Source organism: Camelina sativa, chromosome 6, assembly GCF_000633955.1.
Source record: "Camelina sativa cultivar DH55 chromosome 6, Cs, whole genome shotgun sequence".
Lineage (NCBI taxonomy): Eukaryota > Viridiplantae > Streptophyta > Magnoliopsida > Brassicales > Brassicaceae > Camelina > Camelina sativa.
In genome coordinates, this window is record NC_025690.1 from 11,725,189 (window position 1) to 11,742,108 (window position 16,920).

The 16,920-nt window shown below is 34.6% G+C and overlaps 4 protein-coding genes across 4 annotated transcripts; 2 read left to right on the forward strand and 2 right to left on the reverse strand.

Moving 5' to 3' along the window:
* On the forward strand, positions 3-6,916 carry LOC104790954 (structural maintenance of chromosomes protein 2-2-like). Its single transcript, XM_010516751.2, has 20 exons — positions 3-519; positions 614-1,294; positions 1,372-1,515; positions 1,597-1,887; positions 1,977-2,162; positions 2,234-2,398; positions 2,479-2,538; positions 2,632-2,694; positions 3,139-3,230; positions 3,347-3,443; positions 3,900-4,016; positions 4,152-4,370; positions 4,515-4,655; positions 4,733-4,900; positions 5,175-5,359; positions 5,512-5,605; positions 5,694-5,782; positions 5,888-6,113; positions 6,289-6,363; positions 6,490-6,916. The coding sequence occupies exons 1-20, from the start codon at positions 202-204 to the stop codon at positions 6,601-6,603; spliced, it is 3,525 nt and encodes a 1,174-aa protein (XP_010515053.1). The 5' UTR covers positions 3-201; the 3' UTR covers positions 6,604-6,916.
* LOC104790953 (chlorophyll a-b binding protein 4, chloroplastic-like) lies at positions 6,843-8,384 on the reverse strand. Its single transcript, XM_010516750.2, has 4 exons — positions 8,004-8,384; positions 7,627-7,775; positions 7,275-7,541; positions 6,843-7,184 (listed from the first exon to the last, which is right to left on the reverse strand). Exons 1-4 carry the CDS (start codon positions 8,213-8,215, stop codon positions 7,051-7,053), a joined length of 762 nt encoding a protein of 253 aa, XP_010515052.1. The 5' UTR covers positions 8,216-8,384; the 3' UTR covers positions 6,843-7,050.
* Positions 9,203-10,016, reverse strand: LOC104790955 (probable calcium-binding protein CML47). Its single transcript, XM_010516752.2, has one exon. It carries the CDS (start codon positions 9,912-9,914, stop codon positions 9,366-9,368), a length of 549 nt encoding a protein of 182 aa, XP_010515054.1. The 5' UTR covers positions 9,915-10,016; the 3' UTR covers positions 9,203-9,365.
* LOC104790956 lies at positions 13,077-15,607 on the forward strand. Its single transcript, XM_010516753.2, has 4 exons — positions 13,077-13,559; positions 14,717-14,755; positions 15,089-15,173; positions 15,280-15,607. Exons 1-4 carry the CDS (start codon positions 13,092-13,094, stop codon positions 15,360-15,362), a joined length of 675 nt encoding a protein of 224 aa, XP_010515055.1. The 5' UTR covers positions 13,077-13,091; the 3' UTR covers positions 15,363-15,607.

Consider the following 16,920-nt stretch of genomic DNA (forward strand, 5'->3'; position numbering starts at 1 on the left):
AAAATTAAAAAAAAAAAAAAAAAAAAAATTCAAATTCGCTCTCTCAATTTTGGAGATTCGTCTCTGTTTTCTCCTGCAACGGTTAGATTTAGGATCTGCGAATTTCAATTTCGGAATTAAGCTTGTTGTTGTGATACTTTAATCTGGGTTTCAATTTCTAGGGTTTTTAGTTTCTAAATTAGGGTAAAATTTTGGGGGAAGATGCATATAAAGGAGATATGCTTGGAGGGTTTCAAATCATACGCGACGAGGACAGTGGTTCCGGGTTTCGACCCGCATTTCAACGCGATTACGGGTCTAAACGGGTCCGGGAAATCAAACATCCTCGATTCAATCTGCTTCGTTCTGGGTATCACTAATCTCCAGCATGTTCGAGCTTCTAATCTACAAGAACTCGTTTACAAACAAGGACAAGCTGGGATTACTAAAGCCACTGTCTCGATTACTTTCGATAACTCCGAGAGAAACCGAAGTCCTTTAGGTTATGAAGATCACTCAGAGATTATCGTAACTAGACAAGTAAGTACTTTATTTCACTTAAGGTTTCGTGAGAAATGTTTCGTTTTTTAAAATGTTTTTGCTTAGAGTGACTTTTTTTGTGTGTGTTTTGAAGATTGTGGTTGGTGGAAGGAACAAGTATTTGATCAATGGGAAGCTTGCTCAACCAAGTCAAGTTCAGAACCTTTTCCACTCGGTGCAGCTTAATGTTAATAATCCTCATTTTCTCATTATGCAAGGGCGTATAACCAAAGTTTTGAACATGAAACCTATGGAGATTTTATCGATGCTTGAAGAAGCTGCGGGGACAAGAATGTATGAGAATAAGAAAGAGGCTGCGTTAAAGACGTTAGAGAAAAAGCAAACCAAGGTTGATGAGATTAATAAGCTTCTTGAGCATGATATATTGCCAGCTTTGGAGAAGCTTAGGAGAGAAAAGGCGCAGTATATGCAGTGGGCTAATGGTAACGCAGAACTAGAACGAGTAAAGAGGTTCTGTATCGCTTTTGAGTATGTTCAAGCAGAGAAAGTTAGAGACAATTCTCTCCATGGGGTTGAACAAATGAAGACAAAAATGACAAGTATTGACGAAGAGATAGAAAAGACTCAGGGAGATTTATCGGAACTGGAGAACCAAGTTAAAGCTTTGACTAAGGCAAGGGAAGCCAGCATGGGAGGAGAAGTTAAAAATTTGTCTGACAAAGTGGATTCACTGTCTAATGAAGTTACACGTGAATTATCCAAGCTTAATAATATGGAGGACACCCTTCAGGGCGAAGAGAAGAATGCTGAAAAGGTTAGCCGACAGTTATTATCTTGGTGTGAAATTGTTATTGACTCTCAGCTGTTTCTGACAACTTTTGGTGTTGCCAGATTGTTCATAATATAGAAGATTTGAAGAAATCTGTAGAAGAGAGAGCTACAGCTCTCAAGAAGTGCGACGAAGGAGCAGCAGATCTAAAACGAAAATTCCAGGAATTTTCCACCACACTGGAAGAGTGTGAAAGAGAACACCAGGTACAGTGGTACACTAAGAAGAATCTTTAGTTACTGAATCAGTCTTGTTTGTTAATTGGATGTATGTCCCTTGATAATTAGGGTGTGATAGCTGGTAAGAGTAGTGGAGATGAAGAGAAATGTCTTGAAGATCAACTACGTGATGCTAAGATTTCTGTTGGATCAGCTGAAACGGAGTTGAAGCAGCTGAATACCAAAATTAGTCACTGTGAAAAAGAGCTAAAAGAGAAAAAGTCCCAGTTGATGTCAAAACAAGAAGAAGCTGTTGCAGTGGAAAATGAACTTGATGCTAGAAAAAATGATGTTGATAGTGTAAAAAGGGCACTTGATTCTCTTCCTTATAAAGAGGGTCAGATGGAAGCATTGGAGAAGGTTAGCATTTAGCATGCTTTTTCTAGATTATTTTATTTTCTTCTTTTGTTTGCACAAAGAATACATCCGTGACTGAATTTTACTCTCAGGATCGAGGATTGGAACTTGAAGTTGGGCGAAGGCTGAAAGACAAAGTGAGCGATCTTTCAGCTCAATTAGCAAATGTACAGTTTACATACCGTGATCCTGTGAAGAACTTTGATCGATCAAAGGTGAAAGGTGTGGTTGCAAAACTGATAAAAGTGAATGATAAGTCCTCAATGACAGCTTTGGAAGTAAGTAGGGAATTATCATGTCATTATACTTTGTCGGATCATAGGAGTTCTAAGGTGACTATTTTTTTCAGGTTACTGCTGGTGGGAAGTTGTTTAATGTTGTTGTAGACACAGAAGATACTGGAAAAGAGCTCCTTCAAAAGGGTGATCTTCGGAGGAGAGTTACAATAATTCCTCTCAACAAAATTCAATCTCACCTAGTTCCACCTAGAGTGCAGCAAGCCACTGTTAGATTGGTATGTGGATCTTTTTTTTAATTCCTGTCAAATTCAACTCCCTTTTCTTTGTTCCTTGCTGACTCTCTACTAATTTTTAGATTGGAAAGGGTAATGCGGAATTGGCACTTTCTTTAGTTGGTTATAGCGAAGAATTAAAGGTGGGTTGGTTGCCTGCTCACGGTACCAAAATTAGCTGATACCATGAGTTCATGACTATTTATTTTCGTTTGACATGTTCTAATTTTTTGCAGAATGCTATGGAATATGTTTTTGGTTACACTTTTGTTTGCAAAACTACTGATGCGGCAAAGGAAGTAAGTATTTTTCCAGACATTAGAGTGCATGTGTGCTGACTCTGTGTTTGTTAAGGATGTAGTTTGATTTCTAAGCTGTTTGTATAACAACCTTACTTGACATGTAAATTCAGCTGGGCCTTTGGTTATATTGTCATAGCCTCAATCTTCTCTCAAAATTTCAAATGATGATTTCCCTCTTTATATTAGCGGATGGGAATATGGGATACGACTCTGGCAAAAATTAAATCCTATCAATAATATATAGTTGTCTACCAGAGAGAAAGGGTTCTTATGTTTATCGTTTCTCAAAACTTGATTGCGTTGCTGGGTTGTAAATGCATTTATCAGACATAACTTATTTTCGTTACTGTCTTCTCGACTATTAGATACCTATATTTTGACGGCAAGACAACTCAATTTTCTTTAGATCTTTAATTTGTCTCTCAAATGCTTGTTCGGCAGGTAGCATTTAATAGGGAAATTCGAACTCCAAGTGTTACACTTGAAGGTGATGTATTTCAGCCAAGTGGTCTTCTTACTGGTGGAAGTCGCAAGTATGTCATTTTTTCTATTAGACCTGTAAATATCTTCTCGGTTTCATACAGATATGGTTCAGCAATGCCTATAACCTGACCAAAAACATTGTATATTTCGTATTCCTCTGTTGTAGGGGTGGATGTGATCTGCTAAGACAACTTCATGATCTGGCAGAAGCTGAAGCAAAATTTCACGTACATCAGAAAAGGTTGTCGGAAATTGAAGCGAAGGTATATTCCTTCAATTATATATATATATATATATATGCTATTGCAGCTGAGCTAGGCATCATATAATTTATGACAAACCGTTTGAAGTACATACCCATATCTTATACATGTAGTCATGTACTTCAGGTTAGAATTAGATCTGGATCATTGGAACTCGAGGCTCATGTTTGTTCATTGGTGATCTACAAGAAAATATAATCTGAGCTGCTGAAACTGACACTTTGAACCTTATTTAGATGTCTCGTCATCTCAGATAGTTGATCAATTTGGTTGTTTCTGGCTCAAATGAAACAAATGTTTAGTTGCAGCATATTTATATTTCATGTTTGATTTTCTAGGATTTATTGGTACATCACATATGGTTGTGAAGGCTCCTACAGAATGCTGCTATCGGCTGGCTCTTTGGGTTTCTTGGTAAAATTAAGTTTTAAACCCTACTGGTTCTTTAAACTGCAGATCAATGAGCTTCAGCCTCTTCAAAAGAAATTCACAGACATGAAAGCACAGTTGGAGCTGAAAATGTATGACATGTCCTTGTTTCTAAAAAGGGCTGAACAGAACGAGCACCACAAGGTTTTTGTATCTCCATTTGGCATCTTTTTTTTTTGTCAACGTATCTCCCATTATCTACATCCTTCTAGCTTAAATTTCCGAATTCGAATTTTTGCCTTCTATCGTTGCTAATAGGCACATCGCTTCCTTATATAGCTTGGTGAGGCGGTGAAGAAACTTGAAGAAGAGGCTGGAGAAGTGAGATCCCAAATCACAGAGAAGGAAAATCTTTACAAAAGTTGTGCTGATACTGTCTCCACGCTGGAGAAATCCATCAAAGATCATGATAAGAACAGAGAAGGAAGACTCAAGGACTTAGAAAAGAATATCAAAACTATCAAAGCTCGTATTCAGGCATCCTCAAAAGATCTAAAGGTATTCCAGATTTTTCATCAAAGTCTTTGACTCTGCCGTTGAACTTTTACAATCTTTTTCTTTAACCTGGTTTACCAACTTTTTTGCCTTTTACATTTCTAAAATGGCTTCATAGCTTATGCTATATGTTTCTCTTGCTCATAGGGTCATGAAAACGAAAGGGAGAGGCTTGTGATGGAGCAAGAAGCAGTGTTGCAGGAACAGTCATCTTTAGAGAGCCAGCTAGCTTCATTGAAGAAGCAAATTAACACTCTGGATTCAGATGTGGGTAATCAACGATCCAAGGTACTGCAATTATTTGTATTCGTGTCTTTTAAAATTAAAAAATACATGAGTAACGTGTGGATGTGATACCCCTGCAGGTGGATGCCATACAGAAGAATCATGATCAGTCTCTCTCTGAGCTCAAGTTGATACATGCAAAGAGGAAGGAATGTGATACACAGATTAGTGGTTCTATCGTAGACCAGGAAAAATGTCTGCAGAAGATTAGTGACTTGAAGCTTGACAGAAAGAAGTTAGAAAATGAGGTATATTCTCTCTTCAATTCTTGCGGCGCTCTTCTCCCTATTTAATGACAGATGTCCTGGGTTTACTTAATTGCTTTGACATTAATATTGAAGTAGGACTGGATGTTGGATGATAGAGGTGGATATAAGTATTAGGAGTTCCTGGTAATTCGACTGTAATAAAAATTGAAGATGTTGTATACTCTATTAGTTGATAAGTAGTATTTACTGAAATTCTACATTTTAAGAAATGCACACTGTAACTGTTCATGGGCGAACATTTTACTCTGCATAGGTAACAAGGATGGAGATGGATCAGAAGAATTGTTCTGTGAAGGTAGACAAACTTGTTGAGAAGCATACATGGATAACATCTGAGAAGCAGCTTTTTGGTAAAGAAGGGACGAACTATGATTTTGAATCCCGTGATCCTTATAAAGCAAGAGAAGAACTTGAAAGGCTCCAGACAGAACAATCAAGGTATGTTTCTGAGTATTATAATATTTACACCTATGCAATGCAATATCAATGGAATGTGCTTTCTTTTTCTTTCTTGTTTCTTCTCTTTAACTAATTGAGAAATTACTCTTCTCTCCTTTCCTGGCTATTCATTTCTCGTATAAACTATAAAGTCTCGAGAAAAGAGTAAACAAGAAGGTCATGGCTATGTTTGAGAAAGCAGAAGATGAATATAATGCTCTTATGACCAAGAAAAATATAATCGAGGTTAGTGTTGAAGACTTGGAGGGTCTGTGCGATTTAGTTTTAACAGTTTTACACGCATTTACTAACTGTGGTTTTTCATTTTTCATAGACTGATAAATCCAAGATTAAGAAAGTGATTGAGGAGCTTGATGAGAAGAAAAAAGAAACACTGAAAGTTACATGGGTTAAAGTTAATCAGTGAGTCGCTTATTTAGTTTTCTTTGCTTGTTCAACCATGTGATTCACTTCTTTTAACTTCATCGTGAGATCGATTTACGATATTTACACTTGGATCCTCATCAGGGATTTTGGTTCCATTTTTTCAAGTCTACTACCTGGCACCATGGCAAAACTAGAAGCTCCAGAAGGAGGTAATTTCCTTGATGGCCTTGAGGTCCGTGTTGCTTTTGGAAGTGTTTGGAAACAGTCTTTATCTGAGCTAAGTGGAGGGCAAAGATCTCTTCTTGCACTATCTTTAATCCTAGCATTGCTTCTCTTCAAGCCAGCTCCTCTCTATATCTTAGATGAGGTACATCACGAGTTTACATTTCTATGAATCATTGCTCTCGCTTTACATTTTCAATATGTAACGTTAAGTTCATGTTTTCAGTGATCTTGACAATGTTCACGATAACAGGACCTTTTTTTAAGTTTGATGGCATTCTCAAAAGACATAAGAGAACTCATGACTTTATTTTTATCAGGTTGATGCAGCTCTTGATCTCAGCCACACGCAGAACATAGGAAGAATGATAAAAGCTCATTTCCCACATTCACAGGTCACAAAATTTTGCGGGTTTCTATGATTTTGTATTCACTAGCTATACCCATGATTCAGAAAGCTCTACTTATCAATCCATTGATATCTCAAACATTGCTGCTCTCTGATATGACTTCTCTTTCAGTTCATCGTGGTTTCACTGAAAGAAGGAATGTTCAACAATGCCAATGTTCTCTTCCGAACAAAATTCGTGGATGGTGTTTCAACAGTCCAGAGGACAGTAACAAAACAGAGCTAGTAACCTGCTTTATATCCTTAACTGCACTAATGATGTATATACTCTTCTCTCTTCAATCAAAACGGCTTCTATGTGTGTACTACGTGTCTTTTAAGATCTGTAGCCAATGATTTGTTGGTACCTGTTGTCTAAGTCTAGAAACCGAAGCTTACCGAAACTTTAGGTTTTTTTTTGTTGTTGTTGCAAATGTATTAAGAGATTGGGATTCTACGTTGTGCTTAAATCACTGTTACCACATGAATATATAAATATTAAGGACTACGACAATGTTGATTAACTTAGTTCCTCTGTACATTGAAGATTTTAAATTTAATCATGTAGCGACAACGATTCAACACCAATTCAGGCTCAAAATCCAAGAACTCTAAGATGAAACACACTCGCTGACAGACATGAAACTGATGGAAGATAAGAGAGAGATGAGATTCATAAGTCTGTCTTAAATCTTTAGCCGCTGAGGGTTTGGACAATAGTGTTGTGCCATGGATCAGACAAGTGCTGCAACAGATTCTCAAATGGTCCCTTTCCAGTCACATTGTGTTGAACCACAAACCCCAAGAATGCCAACATAGCCAACCTCCCTGCAAAACAAACAAACTGGTCTTTAGTCTTTTAACTCTAAGCTATTCTTGCCTGACAAAATAACGAATTTAGTTTTTTCGTAAGCTTACCGTTTGCGAGCTCTTTCTCCTTGGCCTCAAGCGTAGGAGCAAAGTTAAGTGGGTTAAAGATTCCACCAGGGTAACCGACTTCACCCTTAGGTAAGCTGTATTGCTTAAAGATAGGGTCTTGGTTCACACTCCCTGGGTTCTTGATGTCTTGCCACCGTCTGATCTCAACGTAGTGAAACAATATGAACTCGATCACGAACAATGTCGAGGACGATGCGAAGTACTGCTCTTTCCCAGCATCGTACCACTCCGGAACGTTTATGATTCCTACCAACAGATTTGACAATCACTGTGTTAAGTTCTTGAAAAAATATTACAAATTTTTTTCAGGTAATGTCAAATGGTGACTCACCGATCTTGGTGAAAACTTCCGGCAAAAGCATCCCTGCGACACCGAGCATGGCCCATCGTCCGTTGACCAGCTCTGCCTGGATGAACCATTTCAAGTTCTCTGGATCCTCTGCTAGACCCAACGGGTCAAACCCATTGTCTCCGGCAAGACTGCAATACGGGTAATATAAGAGTGAGTGAGCAATTTACCATACCTTCCAACATCAACTAAACTGGTACCGAACCAACTCGGTCTAACCTAACGAGGCCTAGCTAGGCCTATTAGTACATTAACTAAACCGGTACCGGATTGATCTAACGTAACAAATCGATTACAAAGGTGGTTCCGGTTATTTGAAACCGATATTTGAATGTACAGTAGTAGTTTGCAAAATTTACCTGCCGGTGAGATAGTCAGGCGATGCCAAACCGGGCAACCATTCTCCTTTCTTAGCTTCAACCTTAAACGACGACGTTTTGGAGGATGAACCGATCGTTTTAAACGACAAGTCGCGGTTCAACTTACCGGAAGAACCGATGAGGAATCTTGGCTTTGAAGTAGTGCAAGGTCTGAAAATCGAGGCCGAGGCATGAGTAGTGACAGTTGCCATTATCACTAGTCTCAGAAGATCCGACCAGAGAACCCTTTACTGTAATAAGAAGAATGGGATTGGTAGGAATCAAGAGAGATTGAAAGATGAGTTCAGAGATGATTGTGAAGAAATAAAGACTTGGTGGGGGATTTGTAACTTTGCTGAAGATGAGTTTTTGTGGCTGTGGATTAATGATTAAGTATGTACCGTTGGATTATATGACGTGGTTGATTGAACGGATGAGATGGGTTTGAGGTGAGATATAGGCTTATCAGTTTATCTTCAAAGCGTATCTTAAAGAGGATTTTTATGTTCTTTGAGATTGGTCGGAACAAGATAGTGTCGGGTCCATTGTTGTACACGTGTCAATGGTTCAGATTAAAATATAAGACTGAAGTGAGGATTCACGTCAACCAATCAAATGGAACCGAATTGGCAATATGGGAAACCAAAAAATCCAGAGTCTGATTTTTTTCCTAATCATCAAGTGATAGGAGAGTGTCACAAAATCACAATATCAATAACTTTTCTGAAGTCGAGTAAAAATATTTTAAATTGACTTTTTAAAAAGAATCAGATTTGTCTAAAGTCTATGGGCTTGTCAAGGTTGATATCAGGTCCGTTTTAGGCCCAAGAAGAAGAGAAGAAGGAGGAGAATGTGGAAGAAATTAACTTCGATCCTTCATTCCTTCTTGTTCTTCAACCTCTCTTCCTGAGTTCCTTCAGTGTTCATATATATATTTCTTGTAAATTTGACAGAGACATTATAGATTACCTTTTCATTAAATTATAGCAAAAATAAGACTATGTCCAAACCAAACTGGACACCACCATGCAGAAGGCATCACAAAGTTATTTTTTGTGATATTACATGTTGAATATTCTCGTTAATATTTACTCGGAGTAAATTACTCCTTTTCTTCTACCACTCTTTATAGTCTTAACTCCTGTATAGTTGGACTGGTAGAGGATACTTTTCCTTGTATTATCAGTTTCTCCGAAATTCACAGAAGCATGACTATATTATATACATCAACATAAACAAGTTTATTAGAGGACGACCAAAAAAAAAAAAAAAGAAAAAAAGAAGAAAAAGTATTTTAGACAAGTCACCAATTAGAATTTAGAACATAGTTAATTTTTATTATTATTCCAATCTAGCTCTACTTCACGAAAAGCTCTTCTCTATGAGCTTCACAAACTCATAAAAATCAATGTTACCATCTCCATTCTCATCGAAAACCTTAATCATTTTCCTACACTCCATCTTTGTACACTCATCGTATCCTAACAAACTCAACACATGTTTCAACTCATTTTCATCTATAAACCCATCTTGATTCTCATCAAATAACCTAAACACCTCCTTCACTAACTCCTTACTCATCATCTCATTCTTCTCAAACAAGTACTCTTCTCCTTCTTCTATCAAATGTTCGTATAAAGCTTCTGAGTCGTCTATTATCGCCTTGGCTTCTTCCACGGAGGTCTTGTTTTCTACTCGGTTCGGGACAAAAACTTTCTTTGGAGGCTCGGTACTGATCTGCTTATTGTTTCTTGGTGAGGCGAAGATAATGTAGGCATTAGAGAAGAAGAGATGGAAACGATAGGGAAAATAAGAAGAGAAGTCTTGAATAATCATCATGAGATTGAGAATGAACAAGAAGATGACAATGGTGAGGAGAGAGATTGCGCTAAGAAGAGACGAATCCTCCATATTAATCTAAATTTATGTGTGGGGAATACCATAAACAAATATCTGTGAAGCTTTTCTATTCTTGTCTTTGGTTTCAAATGTTTGGATAATGAATGTATTGAGTTGGTCCTATTTTATAAGCGGTGTTGCATTAATTCTTACTTTAGTACGAAGACCAAACACATATCTTACTCGCAAAGTCTGCGGAAAAAGTCTCCATGGAAATTGTTGAGAAACTTACCAAAATTCTTTAAAAGAGAAAGAAAAATGCTACTTTAAAATTCACCGCAATTGATCAAAAGTATTTTATTTATAATTTCAAACCAACAGAGAAAAACTAAGAAAATACCATCAAATCATAGTTTGACTAAAATTATATATCATACTATTATTATGCTTGTAACTAATAATTAGTTTGTATTTTCCTTTCAAAATTATTTTGTATGCATATAATGCTTGTGATTCAAAATATTAGAAGTAAACTACACACAAAATTAATATTTATATATATCTCAAAATCAAATTGAAATTTTGGACTGAACCAAATGGAAAACATGGTAGATAAATCTTGTCGTATAAGAAAAAAACAAATGTTTATGTATATTTATATCTTGGTCATTGAATAATATAAAATGTAATCAACTTCTCATCATACCACAACAACACAAAACAATAGAGTGAGTGCATCTTTCATTATCTTGGATTCCAGTTCATGGAAATTTCCATGCAATTTCCTTGTAACGTTTTCCTTTAAATTTATTTATTATCATGTTGCTTTCAGTTCACCGACCCCAAGTTCCCTTTTGGCTTTTTGATATGTGGAATGTTGAGACTCTTCGGGTTCGGTTCAAACCCATGATCAGGTTTTGGTTTAGAATAACAATTACTATTATAGTAGACTGATTCGAAGAGCTATATCTATACTACTAAAGCAGAAATACACACTAGACTCAAATTAGACCACGACTTTGTTTTGGTACGTTTTTCATTAAAAATGATTAGAGAATCGCTTAATTTAATTAAATTACCCTATAGTTTCGATTTCAATAAATGACTATTATACCCCTTAATTGCCCACTTAATTACGACTGGATCGGGACGCGTATCCTCTTTAACCCGGTAATTAAACAAAAATCTACACGCGGATCCGTTTGTAATACGGATTAATATTATTCGCCTATTCGGATCGTATATTTGGTTTGATTCAATAATAATTATTAACACAACCAAACAGAGGTATTGTCCCTATAAATAAGGAAACTGGTATCCGAGTATTTAATAGCTTCAGTAATATCAAATATTAACTACTATCATACTTAATCCCTATAATTATTACGAATATTAATAATAATGAGAAATTTTTAATACTTATGGATTGTGACTTTGTTGCTTCCAAAATAATCAATAGATTAAATACGAAATTGTATATATATGTAAACTTATTTGATTTGCTTTTATCCTTATTTACGGAAACAACAAATCAACTTAATACAATTTAATAAAAACAAATCATCATTTAGTTTAGATTTTTCAATATTTCCTTAACAAAATTATAGTAATTAATTATGATTAGTATAGATGGAAAGAATAAAAAACGCAGAAATTATATATATGTAAAGTTGTAAACTAATTTACAGAAAATGTGTACTGTATATCCCACATCGACTAAATATTTTGGAATATGGTTCATAATCACTATAAATATATGACTAATATGTTTTGAGTACAAATGAGCAGGAAGCTTGATTTATTAGGCATCCAAATTAACAGTTTAATTTGGTTCTATATTTGAGCATATTTAAGCTTTTAAAAAGTAAACATATTATAATATATTTACGTTTTTTAGAAAAAGTTTAAGAGATTATAAATATTTAAATTTTTATAGAATGTTTAAATTATTATAAATATTTGAACTCCGTCGAAAGTTTAAACTATTATAAGATATTTAAGTCTATAAAATATTTAAGTAATATTAATATTTTTACTCTTAAAAAATTTAAAATACAAAAAAGTTTGAGTTAAACCCGTTAAAACATGTATTTTTATCAAACTATAAATTAAATTGGTTTTTTACAATTTTGCTGAGATTTGATATATTAAATATTAACTTCTAAATGATAACATAAATATACATAATCTCACTATAAATACAATGGATTCCTAACTATTGAAATATCTCAAATTAAAATTAAACAAGCATTTCTTCTCTTACAAAACTACTTTCCGATATTGCGGTGTATCTATCCTCTTACAAAACTACTATCCGATATTGCGGAGTGTCTATTCTCTTATAAAACTACTATCCAATATTGTGATGTATCTGTTTCCGTTCTACAAACTACTTTATTAAGATTTCCAAATTACTGTATAACCCCAAATATACAAATAAACACTATATAAACAAAGAAAATACGTTAAAATAAAAAACTACGTTACAAAACTACAAATTACAAAAAAAAAGTAACTAACAAAATATTTAATTCTTCGCTGTAGCACGGGATATCACCTAGTATTTATATAAAATTCACGTTGTAGTTTTCTTAATCGTTTGTTATGGAGTTGTTCATTAAACCAAAGTATGTATTAAGTTTGAGAGAATCTAAAAAATGTTCATTTTCGTATCAAATGTCATTTCTTTAAAAAAAATTAAAAAATGCTCGTAAAAGTTTGAGATATATTCAATTAAGTATGTAATTTTATAAAAACATTATTAATTACTTCCAAAAGTGTATAAAATCTTGTAAATAAATAATTTATAAATACTTAATAAAAATCTTATAATTATTTTGTAAAAACCTTTTAAAATAACTTGTAAATCTACCTCTAGCCAGAGCTTTCATTTACAAACAAATTAATTTAAACAGAAATAAATTTGAAAAGAAATTAAATCTACCTCTAGCCAGAGCTTTCGTTTGCTATATATTTAGTTTATTAAATTAGAAACTAATTTTGTTATTAGTTTTATTAACCTACAAAATAACTACGAAAAAAAAAAGTTGTAGATTGCTAAAACATTGTGCAATACCAAAATGGTTAAAACAAGAACATTTCATCTTAATTTACAAAAAGATGAAAACAAAAATAAACATGAGGCTTGATAAGAAAATTACGAAATATCTTCAAAATACTGTTACGTACGAGCCCATATATATAAATTGATTTGTATTTTTTTATGGGCCTAAAGAGATAAAGAGGAGAATGGATTGGCCAACGAGGACACTCATCTCCCGAAGAATCTGTAATCTTTTGGTTTTCTTCGTCAAATTAAACCACAAAAACCTCTCTACCGATTCGGATCACTCGGCCATGAAACCCGACCCGTCCAGACGCAGAAACAGACCCTTATCCTCTTCTTCTTCTTCCCCATCAAAGACCCGACCCGGTCCCGGTGAAGCCCGCGGTGGAAAGGTGAAAACTTCGGCCACTTTAATCGACCGGGAGGAGATGGGTCTTTTCCCCGGGTCGGGTTACGATGACCCGAATCCAGAACCAAGGAGTTTTCCTTACAGCGTGAAGCAGCAATGCTGGGAGAAAGCAGAGAAGATTAAAGGGAGAGATCCTGAGCGTTGGAGGAGAGATCATTTAGGGAACATTGTGTTTAGGAAACTCGTTGGTTGTCCTGGTTGCTTGTGCCATGATTATGATCACATTGTTCCTTACTCCAAGGTTTGTCCTTCACAACTCTCCACTTCATGATTCATGATACTTTGTTTTCTGGCCTATGGATTCTGGTTGTTTGAGTTTAGGATTGAGTTCAAAAAGCTTCAAACTTTGTGATATGTTTAAGGAAAGTTTTGCTTTTGGGTGATGTCAATATAGTTTATAATTTGTGATTGATCATTGTGAGATTGAGTATCTACTTATTCTAAGGTCTCACTTCATGAGACTTTGTTTTGCCTATGAATTCTTGTTATTAAGGGTTTGGGATTGAGCTGAAAATGAGTATTTTGGGCTCTTTCATTGTGAAATGTATAGGGGATTTTGGTGTAGGACTTTGATGGTTCTGTAATCTCAGGAAATTTTGCTCCTAGGCCATTTTAATATGGTTTCTGAAAGGCTTTTGTTCACTGTGAAATAAATCTTTTGAATTTGTGTTATTTATATTCTTGATTTGGGGTCTGAGGGATAAGGGAATGAGTTCTTCTCTTGTGCTCTCATGTTGGTGATTGAACAAAGTTTGAAGTTAGAATGCTGGAAATGTAACTTGAGGACTTAACAGTTTTTATATATTGGCATATTGCTGGTTTGGATTTCAGAATTTAGTGCACCAATTAAGTTGAAGAATGAGAGTGAAAAGGGTATTATGTTCTGCAGCATGGTCTAATAGGAACTATTGTTTGTTTTCTGAAGTTTTTTCCGTTGCATTTTGTAGGACATGTATCCGTAAGAACACTCATTTGATGAATTAACACGAGTTCTTGTATCTGAAAGTTTTCAGTATTCACTTCGAGATAAGATTGTTGGTACTTGGTAGGGTTTCACATTTATCGTTTGAATCTACAGTTAAAACTTACAAGATTCCATCTTCAGAATCAGGACTGTGTCAGTGTTACAATTAATACTGATAAGCTATAACCAACAATAGTAGAGTTTATGAAACTTCTCGGAAGGGAAAAAATAGTGTCTAAAATATTTGATTGTCATGTTTCCTGCTTTCAGTTTGATTGATCTGATTATGACCCTGATTTTCCAAACTGAGATTTATTTGAATTGATGATGAATCTATCTTCTTTGTTCTCGATGTCATCTACATGTAACAATAGTCATTTAGTGCTCATGTTTCTTCTAAAGTATCTGATTGAATTCATTTTCCAATCTTTTAGGGCGGTAAGAGCACTCTGGAAAACTGCCAGGTTCTGCAGGTACGCTGTGGAAATTTAAACTAAACTTATAAATACCTCTTAAGGTTTTAGATGTCTACTAGGTATCTGTGTTTTAAACCAACCTATAGTCACTATTGTCTTGTATTCTGAGTTTCTGACTTATGACTGGTGTTTAGCTTAGTGGAGGAAACTCTTAGACAACCTATCTTCCAAAAAACAGTCTCTTGCAAATTCTCTTTAGGTTTACTTATTAACCTCAATCCCAAACTACAAACTAAACATACACTTTTAGGCTTTAGCTTTTTCCTGTTCCTTGGAATCAATAGGGCAAAGCTCTTGGGTCGCTAAGTTTGTTTTGTTTCTACGTTTAAGGCAAAGGTAAATCGATCAAAGGGAAATAAAACCGATATTTCTCGAGCCGAGCTTATCCAGAGGAGTTCTTATTGCCGAGTTGCTGGTAAGCCTGCAGTATCTTTCAATTCCATACGCTTGTCAGTTGTCACTCTATAAATTAAACTATAACTGAGTTTGATCCTAAACTGTTCTTTGCAAAAAAATTGTAGGCAGGGATATGGATCTCCTTGAGCTAACAGCTTACGGGAATGTACAGCGCGCACCTGAGTCTAGTGGATGCAGGATTCAATGATCTATTGATGGAAAACGAAGATGATAAACTTTCTCAATATAATTGCCTCGGACAAGATTCTGCAGATTTTGTCAGTTCTGATCTGAGTCAGTTACTTGTGTACTCGTTATCTCTCAAATATTGTGTACTATGTAACATTAGTTCATTTAGTGCTCATGCTTCTTTCTATTTTAGCTTTATCTATTGTATTTTTCACATAATAATGCCTTTACTTGTAATTTTGTAATTCTTTGTAGGTTATTATATTGCTACGTCCCATGATCAAAAATATTCAAATGGAAATGTTAAAAGTAATCTTTTTATCTTCCAGAATCTCACTTTTTCTCCCTTTCTTTTTATTAATCTAGAAAATAAATTCTAATTTCTTTTTCCAACTTGTGTTTTTTCTTCTTTCACGTTCGGACTATAGTGTATTCTGTATTGTATTGTTCCTTCTTCCGATTTGGTAAAATAAAAAATCTGAGCAACAAACAGATAAATTAAAATAAATTCATAGACGATAAGTACATTTACATGTTACTTTTTTTACCTGAAGCATTAAAAAGAAAAAAAAGAAAAAGACAAAAGTCAAAAAAGACATCTCTTTTTCTTGTCCTTTTTAATTTGCTTATCTTTAGGGAGGCGTGTCAGGTCCTTTGCTCAGAGAATCTAAAGTTGATTACACGTGTCAAGATCATAGAAGATGCCTTCCTTTGTGGGAAAGTCTTTTTTTTGTTTTTTTTTTTCTTGTGTTGGAAAATCTACTCACAAAAGTTTTCTTGCCACTCATTGTCTCTTGCTCGATTTTTAGTTTTTTCCCTTTTTATGTGTGTTGTTGTTAAATTACAATAATAATAAATAAAATACATTTCTAAGTTCTAACTAATAGTGAATTTTGTGTAGAGATATATATCATGGAAAACAACAAGTACTTTTGATCGGAAAATTATAATTGGATAGTATCATACTATCATTTAATATGTATGTGTATATAAACATATGACTATTTGTGATTTGTGTTGTTTTGAATGGGTATACAATATTTTGTTGTTTTGTTTGCAATCATTTTTTTTTGTTGGATTGACTCAAAAGTATATTTCGAATTAAAAGCATAGCTAATGGATAATTTGATTTTGTGGTGAGAGCACTATTCGTTTTGGTTACCACAAACTTTTATGGTCCAAACCTTCTGGCAAGAGTAACTTTTCACATTTTTTCTGGTGGACCAGCGTGTCAATTAAATGATTTAACAAACAAATATTACCAAATTAAGTTCGACCGCAAATTAACCAAAAATTTATAAGATCCCTATATGTTTGACGAAAAACTAAACATACTTTCTTACATAAAATTCAGCTGTAAATTTTAATTTACAAAGAAAAGTAAAAAGAAAAGGACGTAGATAATTAAAATTTACAAACTATGCGAATGTATAGATAGGAAAATACCGTGGCTTTCTTTGAAGTGGATTCATTAAGAGATGAGGTTTTTTTAAAAAAAAAAAGTTTAAGTGGAGGGTTGACTCTAACTCCAAATTCTTGAAGTGGTTTACTTTGATCATTATCAAAAGTCAAAACTT

Excerpts from the sequence above, each read along its gene's own strand:
- LOC104790954 (XM_010516751.2), top strand. The coding sequence starts at position 202 with ATGCATATAAAGGAGATATGCTTGGAGGGTTTCAAATCATACGCGACG. Across the intron at positions 2,539-2,631 it reads GTTATAGCGAAGAATTAAAG|AATGCTATGGAATATGTTTT; the intron begins GTGGGTTGGTTG and ends AATTTTTTGCAG. Across the intron at positions 5,606-5,693 it reads CCAAGAAAAATATAATCGAG|ACTGATAAATCCAAGATTAA; the intron begins GTTAGTGTTGAA and ends CATTTTTCATAG.
- LOC104790953 (XM_010516750.2), bottom strand. The coding sequence starts at position 8,215 with ATGGCAACTGTCACTACTCATGCCTCGGCCTCGATTTTCAGACCTTGC. Across the intron at positions 7,776-8,003 it reads CCTGACTATCTCACCGGCAG|TCTTGCCGGAGACAATGGGT; the intron begins GTAAATTTTGCA and ends CCCGTATTGCAG. Across the intron at positions 7,185-7,274 it reads GGAGAAAGAGCTCGCAAACG|GGAGGTTGGCTATGTTGGCA; the intron begins GTAAGCTTACGA and ends TTTGTTTTGCAG.
- LOC104790955 (XM_010516752.2), bottom strand. The coding sequence starts at position 9,914 with ATGGAGGATTCGTCTCTTCTTAGCGCAATCTCTCTCCTCACCATTGTC.
- LOC104790956 (XM_010516753.2), top strand. The coding sequence starts at position 13,092 with ATGGATTGGCCAACGAGGACACTCATCTCCCGAAGAATCTGTAATCTT. Across the intron at positions 14,756-15,088 it reads AAAACTGCCAGGTTCTGCAG|GCAAAGGTAAATCGATCAAA; the intron begins GTACGCTGTGGA and ends TCTACGTTTAAG. Across the intron at positions 15,174-15,279 it reads TTCTTATTGCCGAGTTGCTG|GCAGGGATATGGATCTCCTT; the intron begins GTAAGCCTGCAG and ends AAAAAATTGTAG.